Source organism: Genypterus blacodes, unplaced genomic scaffold (genome assembly GCF_046128005.1).
Source record: "Genypterus blacodes isolate CSIRO-AG114 ecotype Tasmania unplaced genomic scaffold, CSIRO-AGI_Gbla_v1 ptg000007l_1, whole genome shotgun sequence".
In the NCBI taxonomy this organism is placed as follows: domain Eukaryota; kingdom Metazoa; phylum Chordata; class Actinopteri; order Ophidiiformes; family Ophidiidae; genus Genypterus; species Genypterus blacodes.
Window position 1 is genome coordinate 4,607,501 of NW_027466821.1, and position 17,500 is coordinate 4,625,000.

The 17,500-nt window shown below is 45.9% G+C and overlaps 2 protein-coding genes across 4 annotated transcripts in view; one reads left to right on the forward strand and one right to left on the reverse strand.

Moving 5' to 3' along the window:
- elk3 (ETS transcription factor ELK3) overlaps positions 1-4,015 on the forward strand; it is an 8,219-nt gene extending 4,204 nt beyond the window's left edge. For all 3 annotated transcript variants that reach the window (XM_076152831.1, XM_076152824.1, XM_076152816.1), the window contains exons 3-5: positions 1-468; positions 1,396-1,518; positions 2,677-4,015. The exon at positions 1-468 is cut by the window's left edge and continues 240 nt beyond it. In XM_076152831.1, the coding sequence (XP_076008946.1) occupies positions 1-468; positions 1,396-1,518; positions 2,677-2,772 (687 nt within the window). In that variant the 3' untranslated portion in view covers positions 2,773-4,015. The remainder of the gene's footprint in view (positions 469-1,395; positions 1,519-2,676) is intronic.
- A 561-nt stretch (positions 4,016-4,576) lies between these two features.
- The window catches only part of cdk17 (cyclin dependent kinase 17), a 25,085-nt gene continuing 12,161 nt past the window's right edge, over positions 4,577-17,500 (reverse strand). The window contains exons 3-17 of the mRNA XM_076152803.1: positions 16,575-16,739; positions 13,567-13,700; positions 11,072-11,197; positions 10,556-10,612; positions 10,343-10,457; positions 10,068-10,162; positions 9,873-9,935; positions 9,473-9,596; positions 9,247-9,367; positions 9,043-9,140; positions 8,832-8,937; positions 8,436-8,478; positions 8,011-8,101; positions 7,824-7,901; positions 4,577-7,442 (exon numbers count right to left, since the gene is read on the reverse strand). Of these exons, the coding sequence (XP_076008918.1) occupies positions 7,402-7,442; positions 7,824-7,901; positions 8,011-8,101; positions 8,436-8,478; positions 8,832-8,937; positions 9,043-9,140; positions 9,247-9,367; positions 9,473-9,596; positions 9,873-9,935; positions 10,068-10,162; positions 10,343-10,457; positions 10,556-10,612; positions 11,072-11,197; positions 13,567-13,700; positions 16,575-16,739 (1,457 nt within the window). The 3' untranslated portion in view covers positions 4,577-7,401. The remainder of the gene's footprint in view (positions 7,443-7,823; positions 7,902-8,010; positions 8,102-8,435; positions 8,479-8,831; positions 8,938-9,042; positions 9,141-9,246; positions 9,368-9,472; positions 9,597-9,872; positions 9,936-10,067; positions 10,163-10,342; positions 10,458-10,555; positions 10,613-11,071; positions 11,198-13,566; positions 13,701-16,574; positions 16,740-17,500) is intronic.

Below are 17,500 nucleotides of genomic sequence, written 5' to 3' on the forward strand. Positions count from 1 at the left end.
AGGGCCGACCGCCACTGCGACACCTCCTCCGTCATCCGATTCATAGCCAACCGCGGCCACTCGTCCCTCCCCTCCACCCCGCCCCCATCCTCAACCGAGACGTCCCAGTTATCCAGACCCTCCCCTCGGCAGGCTCGCTCCTCTTCTTGTTCCTCCACCCCACCGCAAAGCCCCACCCACACAATGTGGAGAGGGCGTGGCCGGGTTACGGAGACAGACGAATTTGAGCAAGGCGCTCAGCCGCTCAATCTGTCGTCAGGTCAGAGAGAGCGGGAGCGGGAGCTGGGCACGTCCACTCCGCAGAGGAGGGGCCTAGCCAACAGCGGGCCCCTGAGGACCAGGAAACCCAAAGGCCTGGAAATCTCCAACCCCTCCCTCTTCCTGACAGGAAGTGACATTGACTCCATCGCCCTCAACAGCCCAGCCCTGCCATTAGGTTCCCTCACCTCTGCTTTCCTCACCACCCAGGTACATAAGCACCCAACACATACACACACACATTGTACTCTCTTTGTGGACAGACTAGTAGACAGGGAGGAGGTGGAAAAGAGGTGAGCGGAAAGAGAGGAGGAGGAGGAGGAGGAGGAGGAGGAGGAGGGAGGCTCATAAGTGGAGCCATATGTTTCAGAGACTTCTGATTTACTGGGGACTGGCAACAAAACGCCAACCAAACCGGACAGTTGAAGCTTTTTTTAGACCCTCAAACTAGACATCCTGACTGAGCGTATGATAGACAGAAGGGGACACAATTGTACGACTGTTGTCAGTCCAAAATATAGTTTCTACATAATTCAAAATCCCCAAAAACTTGAATGCCGTGCAGCACCTTAACACCAGTTCCACAGATTAGGTGAGCGAGCCGATTGATGGTGATATTCCTGCGGTGAAGCGAAGCTAGAGACACCACAGAGGTACAGACTGAGAGGTTTGAATAACAGGACAGCAGCTGCGATCCCTGCTTCCTTATTTGCATATACTTACAGTACTGTGACAAAGTAAATACAATGTTGCACAAGGAACTGTTGTACTTATAGTTCCTGGATCTTCTGGTGGAACACGGTCTCATGCTTTGGTGACAGGAGAAGTGAGAGGAAGCAAACATAGGTGACACACAAAAGAGGAATCTGAAGGGAGAGATGTCAGTAGGAACCAACATCAGGCCTGTGTGGAGCTTTGGGACCTAAATGTGGTCTGGCAAGTGAGTTCACTAGAGGGCAGACGTGGCTTCTTTTTAATGTTCTCGAATAAATCAACACGATGCCTGCTGAGCCTGACTGATGACACGACCGCTTAGCCTCAGCCCCAGCAGGGATGTCTTTCCAGAGAAAACAGCACTTTTCGCCCGCCGGTGTGTTTATCCTCTGACTTCTCACTCTGGGCTGTTTGTCCGCGTAGACGCCGTCTGGTCTGCTGCTCACTCCCAGCTCGCTGCTCTCCAGCATACACTTCTGGTCCAGCCTGAGCCCTGTGGGACCCCTCAGCCCCGCCCATCTGCAGGGCCACACCCCTCTTTTCCAGGTAAGGCTGGAATTACTGCACTGACATTTTTTTCATTACTACTGCTTTGTCTTTGTCCAGCAAAAAAACAGTAAACCTGATATCGATGGCGTTTGCGTCGTTGCTCTAATAAGACTTTGAATGAATTTGCTCCATTATTATGCCAGTAATTCCTACTGCTGGGCTGTTGATCAAACAGGTTTGGTCTTGCACCATCAAAAAGAGAGTAAAACAGATTTAAGCATAATTATGTAAAGTCTGTTCTGGATATGGTGGACACAACCTTTTTAACATGCATCAGTGTTTTGTTGATGGATCATACATCTCTGTTTGACTGTATGTGTGTGTTTACAGCAAAACGTTTCCGTATCAACCTCACCATCGCTGCAGTCACTTCACGCTTTTACCTCGGTGTACGTGTGTGTGTCTGTGTGTGTGTGTATGTGTAATTCACTGTGTGCACGGGTTTCAAAATAAGCCACAGATGTTTCCGTTCCGGGGTGGATGAGGAGAGGGGGGTGGGGGGCGACTTCCTGTTGGTGAAGGGGTTGTCGAGGGGTGGGGATGGGGGGTGGGCGTCGTGTGGTCAGCGGTCCCGCCCACTCGTCTCTTTCTCACCCATGATGCACCAGTAGTCAGGACAGGAGGAGAACAGCTCAAACTGAATATTCAAAAAAAGGAGAAATGAGGGAATGTAGCTAGAATGTATCAAAATGTTATTGAACACAAACAATCATGTGTTGCAGCAGCTTCTGTTGTCTCTATTTGTTCATTAGAACATATAAAGATGTTAGTTTCCTGTTTTGGGAAATTGGATTTTGATCTTGTATTAAATCCCAATGATCACATTACTGAATCTGCTGTGTTTGTCCTACATGCAGTTAAATATGGAGAGATTGTTTTGGCCTTTACTTTCATTACATACCTGGTTAGACAGACTCACAAAGCACAAGGTGTGTGAGCGAGTGACCTGATCTGGCTCCACAATCAGAGCAAGGGAAGTTTTGAAGGAAGAGGGCTTTAAAGAGACATCACTTAAAATGTCATGTTTACACTCAGGATGCACAGGGATGTATTTACCTCTCCTTTAATGGAGTTGGAAAACAGTGATGTTAAAACTTTTATTGAGATTAATCATTATTTTGATGTTTCTCCCTCTAACTGTGGTGTTCCCTGTAGTTTCCCACCCTACAGAACGGTCCCATCCCAGTACCTCTGCCCTGCCTGGATGTCCCTGCGTCCCTGCTGCTCTCCTCCAGCCTCCACAAGTCCTGACGACGACGTAAACCCAACCGAGCTGAGCGGGGCCGGACTGGGACAGATGGGCCTCATTGCTCTCACACAGGAGTCTGGTTTCCTCTCATCGGAAACCTTTTTCCTTCGCGTTTATTCACATGAAGGAGCAGGAGCGACACTCTGGAGCTTTGCTCTCGGAGAAGAGTATTTGCCATTGACTTTTCTTTCTACGTTGACAAAGATTTGACCTGGAATTGTATAGATAGTTCACATTTCTACAGCCGACACATTCATTTTTCATGGTGTCAAAGTCTCTGAAACAGCCTATAGATTATGATGGGACACTATGGTTGAAAACAGATTGAATCTTCTGTAACTTTTGTAAGTAAAATCATTTTCATATCATTCAACTATAACTGGGATTTACCTAATAAGTAAAACTGCTGAGATTAAAACTCACATCAGCACTTTGGTCAACGATGCATCAAAACCGCATCTCATTTCACGTCTCATCTCGTTCCTTCATTGGCATGAGCAGACACAGACTGACTGACTGACTGAATGTCACTTCTGGTAATTTTTGTATTATTTTTCCAGCTCCAATTCATCTCATTAGTGGCACTGCTAGTTCAAACTGTGCAGGTCTGGAGAAATCAGCTTCACAGGAATTGTGGGAAATTGCAACCATGCTGATCCAGAAGCCGATCAGACTGGGTTGAAAAGAAGAGGGGGGGAAATGGAAATTTCCCCCTCGACAATCACACAATCTTTCCTTTTTGCATTGCATTGTGGGACAATAGTGGTCATTAATAAGCCCAAGACTCAAGTGTACATAAAACAACACATATCAAGATCACTCCCACCAGAAATGTGTGACGACTAGGGTGCTTTGAGCAGCGCGTGTGTGGGCTGCGTCTGTGTGGGACGACTGATCTCTTTCTGATTCCTAGCAGGATGCCTGCTAGTCAGAGCACAGGGTGTTAAAACCCCTCTGGAGGCTTCTTTCTGTGTTTTGTATGGCTTTGACAAGTGGACTTGATGCTGTGAACCATTAGTGTTATGCTTCATTAAGCACTATGCTTGACTGTGCCAGCTGTGCCTTCTATCATGTAAATGTATTAAGCTTTAAATCAGGTCTATACAGACTCAAGTCCAGGTCAATATTGCACAAAAGCTTTTTGTAAAATGACTCTGTGGGGATATTTTTTTAAGAATGTGATGAAAGTGTATTCTCAATGATTTGCCTGTTTCTCGTTATGCTGTTGTGAGTTGAAAGAAATGTTTTTTGGAATAAAATGAGGCATCGAGTGTGACTGTACAGCAGAACTCTGTCACTGTGTGTGTTTCTATGGCAACAAATATTACAAGCCTGTAGGGACATTATTGATTCAAATATTGATTCTAATCTTCTATTACTTGCTAGACACACTGTTAAAACATCACAAGCCAGTTTTTTTTATTTTCAACTATGTAACTTTTATACTTGTAAATTGTGTTTTAGTAATTTTCCTGCTTGGGTGGGGGTGTGGGAGCCAAAGCGGAGGAGTCAATTGCGGCGTTCTGTTCAGGAATATGGGTCAACAACAACAACGGGCCTCTTTTAGGGGCTGGGGTTTGTCCAATCATAGGGCCCCATTCAGCGATTGCCAAAGAATCGAGGAAAAGTGCAAGTAATCATTCATTAAGTTCAGATTGCTTATCAGCAAATGCGGCGATTAACAACACGCTGTGATTACTGTCATTTCCTCAGGAATTAGTAGTACAAATACATCATGTATCATAAGATTACTGGACTCCATTCTGTACTGTACACACACATTCTCATCCAGAAATCACAGACAGGCAGGAGAAACATTTTATGAAACAGATTAAATTTACTTTGATGGTTATGAGAAATAAATAGTTCCAGTAAAAAGAGTCACACACCAACTGTTCACCGACAGCTCAGTGTTTCAGAGAGGTCGAGTTCACAATACACAGCAGGCCTTCCATGCATCAGGCACACACACACACGCGCACACACACTCAGACATGTTCACATAAAAGTCACATCATTCATACGTTTGAAAAAGGTACAGTTTTCAATAATAACAAATATGTAGCCATTGTAGAAGTCTCCTTTCATGCATGTTACTGCTGCAACCAGCTGTTAATAGTGTATTTTTACGTTACAGAAATATGTACCAAGTGATAAACAAATACACAATTCTTTCAGATTTGATGTACTGTAAATGGCACCTTGGGGTTGAATATTTCAGAAGCTTGAGGAATCTATCAGCAGCTACAGTACATAGACGCTGTTCTGGTTTTTATTTAGCTCTATTACAATTTGAAAAGGTTTAAACACTATGAGCTGCTGATCCTGGATTGATGGTATTAGATGCTTGTACCAGGATGTGGCAACACCACTGTAAATGCTGTCTAAATGGGGGAAAATGTTGGTAATTGTTCTGGAATTTGTCCTCCTGGGTGTGGAGCGCAAGAGCTGAAACTAAAGGAAAATTCCCCCTCCTGTTTCCTAATTCCAGGAGTCTTTTGGTGATTGATCATTTTTTAGGGAGCACCAATTCTCTGTCTGCCTGCTTTTTGTGCTTCTTCCTTTCCCTTTTTTTCTGTTGGAAAACAGAGTAATGCCCAGTTTACATTCATGTTCAAACTTTGGTCAGATTCTAATTTGATTAAGGCAATAATCTGTTTTTTAAAAGATGAAGTAAACATCACAATCAGAGCCAATTTACTCAAATGCGTCACAGGCTTTCTGGACATCCATTGCTTCGCCTGGCATAAATCCTCTCGGAAGCAAATTAAGCAAAACAGAATCATATTAATTCCACCCGTTTTCTGCCTTAATCACAGAAGCAGGTAAAAATCACAGGAGTACATCACATCGCTGCACTCTATTCTAGTCTATATTTTGCTTCTGTGGGTGTACAAATTGGTCTTTGCCTCCTCTACGGATGGATGATCTTCTCTATGAATGGGTTTTCACCATAGACATCAAAGTTTACTGCCTTATGTCTTATATCAAAAACTGGTTCCGCTATTAAACAACACTGTAGCTGCTGGAAACTCCATGTTGCCGTCCAGTTATTTCACAGGATGGAGGAGAAGAAGAAGAAGAAGAATCCAGTGTAACTGAATCAACTGAGGAATGTCTGAGTAATTTAGAGATTTTCCCCCTTAAGTCAGTGAACATGCGATCAAAAGTGAGAGTTCTAAGCCGGCTTCATCTGCAGCGTCACTGTCAGTTGCGAACAACAGAGCGGCCTGTAAAATCAAAAATTTCAATTTGAAATCTTTTCTTCTTCTTCTTTTATCTAAACATGTACAAATGCTGGAGAGGGCAGTTGTCCAGAGTGGAAAACAACCATTTTGTTTTTGAACCCCCCAACCCCAAAAATATACACCCGGTATTCCCCCCGACCCCCCACCCTCTCAAAAACATGCCACAACGACACCGCGTTTCACAAGGAGAGGCCACAGAAACGGAACACATCTTAATACTGTCGGGTAAACTCCAGGTCCCTGATTCCAAATACGCACACGCACGCACACGCACGAGTGCAGGTTCAAAAACAAAACAACAACAAAGAAAAGAAAAGAGTTACTGCAGCAGGATCTCCAAAACACACATAGAGAAGAAGAGTAGCGTTAAAAAGGGAAAAAGAAGAAGCACAGAAGATGGCTGAGTTTTGTGTTGGAGGAGGGTGGATTGGGGATGGTAGTCAGGACAGCTTGATGGCTTCCTGCGGGACATCACGTGACTTCCTGTTAGGCTGCGGAGTTCCTTCTCCACCCGTCATCTGTGCTTTAACCTCGTTTTGCTGTTATTCCCCCCTAACTTCCTCCCCAGTTTTGGTCCCAGAATGGCGGCTCACAATGTGGCAGGTCAGGACTTTGTGCTTTCTTACCCCGCTGACTCCAAACTGTTGTGATCCACCGCGCGCCCTCCCGTTGAGATCCTGGCGTGACCCCCACTGAGGACAACGAGGCCTCAAGGAGACCAGAGTCCGTTTGAAATGTTGAGATTGTGGAAAAAACCAAAAGAACCGTTTGGTCCCAGTTTCTCCAAAAGCTGGAAACTGTGGCAGAGTTCAGTCATGGAAGCTTGAAGAAAATGAACTCAAATAGATTTAGATAGATTTACATAGATAAAAAAAAAAGGTGAAAGAAACGGTTTCCAAGCATGACAACGCGAACAACAACTTGGATCACAGCGTCACAGGACAACATTGCGGAACCATGACTCAGCCGAAGCCAAAGAATCGAATTCAGGAGAAGAGAGAAAACAATAGTAGCCTTACGGACTGGTCGACTGTGCATGGCGTCCCAAGTTTACATCATGCACACGCACACACACACACACTCGATCACACACACACACACACCACATGTTAAATACAGTAGTAGTTTAGCAGCAAAACAAATCCAACCTCAACCCCGATGTCCCCCCCAATAAATAAACACAGTCTCTGAGAAATCCAACCCGGACCCAGAGTGACTCGCTCACAGAGGAGGTGTCTGTGTTTGTGCGTGCGTGTGTGTGTGTGTGTGTGTGTGTGGGTAGGGTGGTCCGTCTGAGGGGAGGTGGGATCATGCGGGGAGCGGTTTGCGAGGGGTCGGAGGTCGGTGATGTGGGAGAGTGGAGTCCTTCCTCTTCCTCCGCATCTAGAAGAGCATGCTCTGCCTCCTGTTGATCTTGCTGTTGCCTGCAAGAGGTGAATAAATGCTTTTAACACTTTACCCACAATGCATTTGCACCATGTCGAAGGCGCTGTGCGAAACATGCATCGGTGGAATGTCAAATTACTCCACAGATGGTTTTATGACCATAAGTACAAAAGGTGTTACGTGTTCCTTCACAAAACAGGTAGGGGGCACTGTTGTTCCAGAGGAAAATGGAGTTAAGACAAGGTATCACCATCAGTCATCAATAACTAATCGATATTTAGAATGTGGCACGTCACTCTTTAAGGGTGAACAGTGATACAGTGGAAGGCATGACTGAAAATATAAACATTGAAGAAAATAATCTCTCCACTCATTACCATGCATACACATATGACATCATCCTAGGTTTGTTAACCCACCTGAATCTGGGTATGACGAGTTCCTGTACCCAGGGTCTCTCTGCAGCTGCAGTTCCTTTAATGTGAATAACGAGATGCCTGTGACACAAGAGGAGAACCTCAGATGACAAACAAGCACATAAACAAACACAACCTGGACTACAAACAGCCCCGCGGCCGTCAGGTTGTTCTCTTGTGGGTCACTCACTCTCTGGCAGCGCGTGGATCCGCATGCCGAGCTGCCTGAAGTAGGAATGTTTCATCGCCTCCTCGGCTGAAATCCTCTTCTTGGATTCGTACTACAGTCGGTAAAAAACAGGAAATATCAGCCAGCTTGTTTGCCGCCGGGGTTGTTGTGGTTTAATGTTGCGTTTTCATGCTAAACCCCCATCCGAGTTACTGCTTATTACAATTTCTGTGGTGCAATAACAATATAACATTTCAGGGTCCCTATACCTCCTGCTGACAACAACTGGTACTGCAGGTACACATTTTACAATAATGTATTATCATATTAATATTTGTACTTATTTATTACCGGTGTTAAAAAACTAAAAGAAAACTAAAATGTGGAACAGAAAAATATTCAGCTTCACAAGGTGCATTGTGGGTATTGTGAAAGTGAGCACTCACTCTGAGGAAAGCCAGCAGCAGCTCAATGCCCTCTGAGTCCAGCCTGCAGGAGACAACAGGAAGAGCGACAGTTTACTCTCAGCACACAGCAAGGGCTGATGGGAATGTGGAGGCTCAGGGGAGGAAGGAAGTGGACCGCTGTCTGTGAAATGTTCTACAGGATTTCCTGCCCGCGGTACACAGACAGACAGCCGCCCACACGTGCATGTACACACATTTAAGAGTGCCTGTGCAGCCAAGTGAAGCGTTTCTACCACGATTGAGAGAAAGAATTGAGCACCGAGGGATGAAAGTGGAGGACGGGGGAACTGAACTACAATTAGTGATGAAACAGGAGGAAATGCTCACAGGGCAGAATATACACACACACACACACACACACACACACAGCTGTACCTGGGGGCGTGGTTGATGAACGGTTGTGCTTTGTATTTGGGGAAGTTGTATGATTTGAACTCTTCAATGGATGAGATTCCTGGCCAGTTGTCTTCTGTGGGCGTACCTGTGTGAGTCCAGAGCATCACAACCAGATGTCAGGTGTCGGTTATGAGTGTGTGTGTGTGTGTGTGTGAGTTGACATCGTGTGCTGCGGCTTGGAGTCACTCACCCAGTAACCTGAAGATGAGGTGGAGCTCGTCGTCTACGGTGGAGCCGGGGAACAGAGGCCGACCTGCAGCCATCTCATAGAATATACAGCCAACACCCCTGTAAACACACACACACACACACACACACACATCCACTATCATCGCTGTAGCACAGATGTATGAGCAGTAGCAGTAGAAGTAAGAACATCAGGAATAACTCGTACCACATGTCTATCTGTGTTGAGTACTCCGAGGATCCCAGGAGAACGTCGGGAGGCCGGTACCAAAGAGTCACCACCTCGTTGGAGTAGGTTTTGGTCGGGACCGACTTTGCCCTCGCCAGACCTGGCAACCCACCGCAGACATAAACAGATGTGAAGCGACCGAATACAATTCTACTTGTCCGGAATTCCCATGCCGGAGCGAGAACATCTCTGACTTATCTCTTACCGAAGTCGGCCAGTTTGAGTTCTCCCTTCTCATTGATGAGAAGGTTCTGGGGCTTGAGGTCCCTGTGGAGGACTTTCCTCTTGTGACAATAGGCCAACCCTCGCAAAATCTGGAACAGGAAGATCTGGAAAGACATGTCAAAGATTCCCTGTTATCAATATATACAATTAAAAAAGCTTTAATCCTAAAATACTAGATGACTTGTGGCTTGGCTTCTACTTTTGGCTTCTACAGGCTTTGCACAGTAGAAGGCAATATTCTGCCTGACACCACAAGGCAAGATTAACACACAGTTCGAGGGAATGAGAAAAAAAGTGTAAGAGAAGTGTAAGAGCTGAGGTGAGAGACGGAGAGACGCACGTGGCAGAGTGACGAGAGATGAAGTGAGGGAGCTTCTCACCTTCACGTTGTGCATGCTCATGATGTTCCCACAGTCGTCCATGTACTGCTTCAGGTCCTTATCCTGCACAGGAAGAGGCATCGGACATCTATACATCGACAGTCTGCTCATTCTATCACAAATCTCACTTTTCTCTCTCTTTTATGCCTCAGTTACTGGGATGAAAGTATTACTACCAAGCGGCGTCTCTCTTACCAGGTACTCAAAGACGAGTGTGAGGCTCTTCTCGGTGTGGACGATGTCGTGTAACGTCACGATGTTCGCGTGCTTCAGGTCCTTCAGTAACGACACTGCAGAGGCAACGGCAGACTTTTACATGTAGAAAACACTCAAAACACTTAAACAAGTATGCATATAACACCTTCATCTACTCTGACAGGATGCATCACAGTTAACAAAAACATCCCTATTGTGGATGTTTATGCTTGAAGGAGCCTTTGTACCTTGAGAAGGAGGGAAATGCTCATTACCTTCCCTGATGGCGGTGCATGGCGCTCCTTCCTCGTGCTCCAGACGGATCTCCTTCAGTGCCACCAGGTTGTCCGTCAGCTTACTGCGTCCTTTAAACACGGTGGCGTAGGTACCCTGAAGGCCAGACAATCACAACTGCTACTTCACAAACTGTCCCTGGGTCAGACTGAATAAAAAAGCAGAGCTGGACTGTTTTGTCCGTCCTTCCTCACCTCTCCCAGCTTGTCTAGCTTGATGTACGTCTCCAACTTCCCAAAACCGATCTCAGACTGAGGGGAGGAGAGACAAGAGGCAGAATTAAACTGTGATTGTGTTAAAGCTAGAAACACAATTTTATACATTATAGTATAGCATAATATAGAGTGTATTGTAGAGTGGATTTTACTCTAGCAATTTACCCCAATGTTTTAGAAACCTTTATTTTCATTTAATATTGCAAGCATAGGCGTCCGTGTTGTTAACATGATGTTAACACGACAGTCTGGATCAATGCACAGCAGAGTGTTAGGAGCTGATTGCAGGAAGAGACGCCACATCAATCCTGCACAGGCTCACACCGGGCCTGGAGTTGCCATGGTAACTAGTGATGGGGGAGTTCGGTAACAGGAATGTGAGCGCCGCAGAGCAATAAAGTTAGCACACGCGCACACACGCACACGCACACGCACACGCACACACACACACGCACACACACACACACACACGCGCGCACACGCACACATACACACCAGCGATGCGCGACGGGAGCGGCGACTGAGCGGCTGGTCGAAGGGCGGGCTGCTCAACTGCATCTTCTCCAGGTAACCGTCGGGAATCCGGATGTCAGCCGGCAGCGACAGGCGCTTGTTGAGGTCCTGGAACAAGAAAGACACACATTTCAAAACACACATAGAACAAAAATCATCACCTTTATCTTGTGACGACACATTTACATCCTGATGAGAGAGACGAGACACGTAAACTACGCTGGACTCGTGTTGGTTCTCACCCATTGGTTCAGTTTTGTGCCCATTTATCATTATTCTAAAGAGGGTTAACATTTTTCTAAAGGACAAAACTTCGGGCTCTTTGTCACAGTGTGACATCCGGCGTTATATAACCACATCCAATTTTGGTCATGAGCCACCGAATGCTGCTTACACTGCAATCTGCCACATGTCACAGAGTGCAGAGAGAAAATATACCGCTGTGAGTCTATATGTGGTGTGGAACATGTTTCAGCAGCGGGCAGCAAGACACAATGTCCACCCCCACACACACGCCCACACACACACCCATACAGAGTCTAAAATAACCCACTCTCATCTCCTCCTCCTCCTCCTCCTCCATGAGAGGGAAGAAGGCAGGTCGATCACCATCTAATCGTGAGGGGGGAAAAAAATCACAGACGCCGCTGCCAGACAAACAGCAAAACCTTCTCGAAAAAGGAATCTGATTGTGTTTGACCGTGAAAACACAAACACAATCAAAAAAAGTCACAACATGTGCTTATTAATGCACGTATTGATTGTAGCTCATATTCCCCGCCCATACCGACACGCTGATGCACACGTTCCATTTTGGCACGAGCGATCGCATCTATTCTAGAATGAAAAGACGACCATGTCTGGACAGCGATATGAACTGACATATTTGTGACTGGAGAGGAGGGGGGAGGAGAATAGAAACAAGAGATGACGCATGTTTTTGTTTATCAAAGACAGTTTTAGTTTTGCTTTTATCAAATTTTCCTCAATTACTGAGTCGTACTCTCCCATTCTAACACAATTCTGACAACTGGCACTTTTTGTAGATTTTGTTTGTAGCTGAGGAAATATCAGATCCATCAGATCCGCCCCATGTAAACAAGCATGTTTTCATTTCTATTACTGCCTGTTCAATTTCTATAAAAATGTCCCTGAAATAATCTTGCAAACAGGACAAAAACACCACTTGCAGCTGCAGTGTGAATGCAACACGAATCAGAAATTGAAAGGCTGTGTATCAGGTAATGGGAATCAATAAAAGAGCCCTTGCTGTGCCATTAACCTCTTTACTGACACAATACAGCCTCATTAAATCATCCAGCAGTGTCAAAACAAGCAGAAGAGGAGCAAAACATGCTTTGTGTGTGTGTGTGTGTGTATGCATGAGAGAGCCTCTCTGGTAAACACTCCATGAGGAAGAAATGAGGTCAGTGATTGTGAAAAGCAAACGTCACTTGTTGTCCCAGGTGAGTTCACTGGCATGTGTTCTCCTCGGCCAGCAGGGGGCAGGATGGCTCCAAGCTGATACACGGGCCTCTTTTTCATAGTCAAACTTCCTCCGGGCAACATTTAGAAAGATTAATGATTGAGGAAGTCTAAATGTGGCGCAGGATAAACTTACACAAACATTTACCATCGTTTTATTTACAAAAAAGCGATTAATGCATATTGCAACAGATTTTAACCGTTGATTTATTATGGAAATGTAATCAGCAGGATGAGAAAGTAAAGGATTTGGGGAAAAGAGCGATTTTTGGCCCGAGGCATGAAGCATTAGAAAGTCATGGGAGCAAAAAATACCTGCAGATGGGAAAATAAAAGAAAAAAAAACATCATGATAATCAGCTGACCTGGTAAAAAAAGAACCAGGACAGATGAGATGGGGCAAAGTTCTCAGTTACGTCTCCATCGGGCCTGGAAACGCCTTAGAAATCACGCAGAGATGGCAGAACAGCTCCTGCCTGTGCCGCTGCCCTGTCGTGGCACAGTAACACCAAGCAGCAGCAAACTGAATTGAATTACTGAGGGGCTGTTTTCATGCCAGGGGAGTTTGAATGACGTTAATTCATACACGGCTGCAGGGTGGGAACAAAGGAGACTCCTATCCCAGCATGCTCTCTGTCACGTTGACGAGCCGAACCCAGACGGGGCAGCACGTGGAAAATCACTGTGGTTACGGCGGAGATTATCACCCCGCGTTGCTTTGCCGACCGCTGCCTGGCCCCCTAGGGAGCGCGGCGGCAGCAGCAGCCACAGATATCAGTGTCATCGCACCCAGACACCCAGAGCCCATTAGGGAGACAAGCGAGGAGAACAGCTGGAGGTAAAGAGTAGAAGAAGAAGAAGAAGAGGGGGGATGTAGAGTGGAATGTAGACCCCCCCCTCCTTTGCTCATTTCTTGCAATTAGCGCTCACTTTGTGTTGCTGTCCTGTGTATGTGTGTGTGTCTAATGTGTGTGTGTGTGTACGTGTCTGACCTCCATGGAGATCCGCCTGTGGATTCGGTTCCGCAGACAGACGCCGGTCGGAGATTGGACCTCGTCCGACGACGTGCCCGACGCCTGGTCGCTCTCTCCGTCTGAGCCCATCTTCAGGTTCTCGTGCACAATGTCTGAGACGGAGCGGAGGGAGGAACAATCAATTTAATCTGCATAAACAAACACAATCGTGGTTCTGGACAGCACAGTGGCTATTTCAGATGTTTATGGAAAGAAATCAGAAGGGGGGGGGGGGGGGGGGACATATAAAGCTTTGCAGGGTGAACTGCCATACATTTTAAAATAAGCACCATATTCCATATTTCTAACCCCCCCCAAACACACACACTCCCACAAGGCAAAACACTAAACAGCCCCAACCTGCTCTGCTTCCTCCAGGCCAGTAAAATTACCACCAAACTACATGCTCCCCCTCGTCTACACACACACTCTCTCTCTCTCACACACACACACATAGTTAATGAGTAGCCATGGTTAGTTGAGCAGTTTCCCCCTCTGTCATCAGTGTGTCAGCGACTCAAACACTGTCATCAAACCCAAGAGCAGAGAAATGAGAAGTAACAAACCTAATTATATATTATAAACGCTGAAGCTATTCCAAATTTGATAATCTGGATCATTTTGCTAAATACTGAACTCCTGAGGACTTTTACACTTATCTGCACGTATTCTTGGTTCACATTACATTGTGGTACAGCCACAGACTGAAGCCACACATCTGAACCTTTTTGTGGATGTCTGGTTCAAAACCAAAGTCTCGCCAGATCATAAATGGCCGCCATTTTTAGAAAGTAATCTATTCTCAGTGTTTCACACTCCAGCAGAGTGTCAACCTCTTCCATTTCACTCGGCTTGTCCCTCTGTTTACCTTCCAGATGGTGTGAATGCACACAGATGTGCAACTTTTCTGCAGCGTTAAAGAGCCATGCAGGGGGGAGGATATCTTTTACACATGTCCTTATTTACATTGTTTCCACGACAGAATTCCATTTAGATATGAGTCTTTCAGCTTCCCTAAGAGAGGAGAACTCCCTGTCTCACCTCTGAACGTTCCACTGATTTCCATTCCTGTCCCTTTTCCTCACCTCCCTCCCTTACCTGCTCCTAACCCAATTGCTTCCTCTCTCAAGCACAGACTGCTTTAAGGGCTCGCCGATGCCCCATTTTCCTCCAGCTCCAGTCTCCTCCAACTCCTCTCCTCCATGAGTGAAACCTCCATAAGATCTCTTTCACTTTCTGTGGGCTTCACATTTACTTCTTGGCCCAATTATTGCTCACTTTAAAAACCTTGAGAAATGAACATGTTCTTTCACTTCCCTTTCCTCCCGTTCCTTTGTTCCACACATTTGCGCTCCACATCTGAGAACCCTGCAGAGCTTCTCTTCCCACTTGTCTCACTTCTGTCTTTGCCTCCTTCCAACCTCTTTCGACTCCCTCCCAATGATCTCATTTGCCCTACTTGCTTTGCCTGTCAAATTCCTTTTACTTTCACATACCTCCCCATTATCTCCCGCTATCTCTTATCTCTCCTCCTTGCCAAAACTCACTGACGTCGCTGCTCTCAATTTTATTTTCACCTCTGCACATCATTCCATTACCTCCTGCTAACCAAACGTCTCAAAATCCGCTTCTTCATCTCTCTCCTACATTGTTCTCATTCTGAGCATATAGGTCTCTCTTATCTTATCTTCTCGTACCTCGTACCGTGCTGGATTCTACTCTCCACCCATCTCGATTTCCTGATCGTCTTCACACATCCTTCCTTCCCTTCTTCCCCTCCCTCTTATCTTGACCCTTTTCTCTCCTTCGCTGTCACTCTGTCCCACTTAAGCATGCAGAGGGCAGCAGCAATGTGTTGTGCATCCCCGCCCCACTTTACTGTCCTGTTTTCAGTTTCAAGTCCTTCTATGTAGGCCAGCTACCTAAAGGCTCTGCAGGCCCTAGACTGTATGTGATCTATACACACTAGCTGAGGGAATCGGAGAGCCAGGGCTTGAAAAAAACCTGCACATTGCTGCTAGAAACCATAAATAGTAAGGCAATCTGGCGCAAAGCTGAACAGACTTACTGCACAGATGCTGTTTATCTCAGCTGTGCCATATGGAAATAAATCAGCCTTTAAGCAATAAGAGCAATTATTTGTTTAAAAAGCTTAAATCAGCAGTTTGTAAGATTGCAGGGTGGTTGGAATCATGGAGGGAATGTGATTGACTCCCTCCTCGTTCCTACTTGATGCTCCCCAGCACCCTGCCTCCGCAACTTCTTCCACCAGAGGATCTGAGACATGATTGACCTCAATTGTCAATCATGCAAATCACACACCTACTCTGAATACACCGGCAATTTTGTCTGAATACACTGGCAATTTTGTTCCAATTTTGAGCTGCTGTTGCTGTTTACATGGTGTTTGGAAAAAAAAGAAAGACATATTATGGACTGGACTAATCTGAGTTTTCACACACATGTTAACAACCTGATTGATGCAGGTTCTGTACAAAACAGTCGACCATTATTGACAACTGTATCTATTACAAAATTGTCAGCTGGATCATCTTGGCACACTCAGGGATGTCCCAACCCTCCGACACTCTGACAACAGATCCGATGTGATGACACGGTTCGCGCAGGAAGGCTGCGTCATATTTGACTGAATCCCCCCCATCAGCTGTCACCCTCGAGTGAAATAACGAGGGAGGGAAGAGGAAGGAGGGAAGAGACAAGCTGCCTCACAAGAGCGACACCCAGTCAGCTATGTCAAGAGCGCGTTGGCGAATGTGAGAAGGTAGAGCGGAAGTGTCATGGCGGTGACACATTTCCTGTTTGTTCCCTGGTCCCATTTGTACTCACACTACACACGCTTCCTTCCATATCTGTGTGTGTGTGTGTGTAGCAAGGATGATTTAAGTGTGTGTGTGTGTGTGTGTGTGTGTGTGTGTGTGTGTGTGTGTGTGTGTGGGCGTGTGGGCGTGTGGGCGTGTGTTTCTCACCTAGGCGACTGCCGTTACGTGGCATGGCCATGAAGGAGCCCAGAGTGCCCCCGATGACGCTGTGTGGCCGGCGGAGGGGGGCCTTCTTGAAGGAGCCTGTGTACTGGTGGAGGAAGGAGTGCATGCTGTGGGAGGTGGGGGGGCGGCCGTTCCTCATAAAGGGCTCTGAAACACAACGACAACAATCATTACGAAAAGTGATTAACAAAGACGACACTGATCGAACACAGAAACCCAAAAACTCACACAATAACAGAGAGATGTGGGTTTAATTTCAGTATAAAAGTTCCAAAAGACGTAATGGTGTGGTAATGAAAACATGCCTAAGTTTGAATTGGGGGTTAATATTATAAATAATATGAGTATAATAATACTAATAATATTGTTCTGCTGCTGTATTGAATCGAAGCTGCTCTCTATAATGGCTGAAATGCCAAAGCTGTTATTGTTGTTAGGAAATGTCCTGTCTCAAAGAAGAGGATGTGTGTGACCATTTACAGCTGTCAATCAAAAGTGGCCGCTGATTCCTTTAATGCATCTGTCAACTCAGCAGCTCGTCATCTGTTATATAACAAGTTCAGAAAAGCGTGTGTGCGCGGGTGGGATATGTTTGTTACCTTCTCATCACTCACAAGTGTGTGTGTGTGTATGTGTGTGCGAGCACAAGCGTCCCTGCTTTTACTGTTGTTGCGTAACTTGACGGAGTGACTCGCTGGAGGTCCATTACAGCTGCTGCGACTGACACACACGCCCCACACACCCACGCATGATGCCTATTTCTTCCTTAATATCAGTACTTCTCCATTTAAATACCGCTGAAGGCTGCAAAGATCATGTGTGTGTGTGTGTGTGTGTACAATGTGCAGAGAAAATGTAATCTGTGTCCTCATTGTTGAAGTGCTGCCAGCTCCGCAAACAATTAAAGC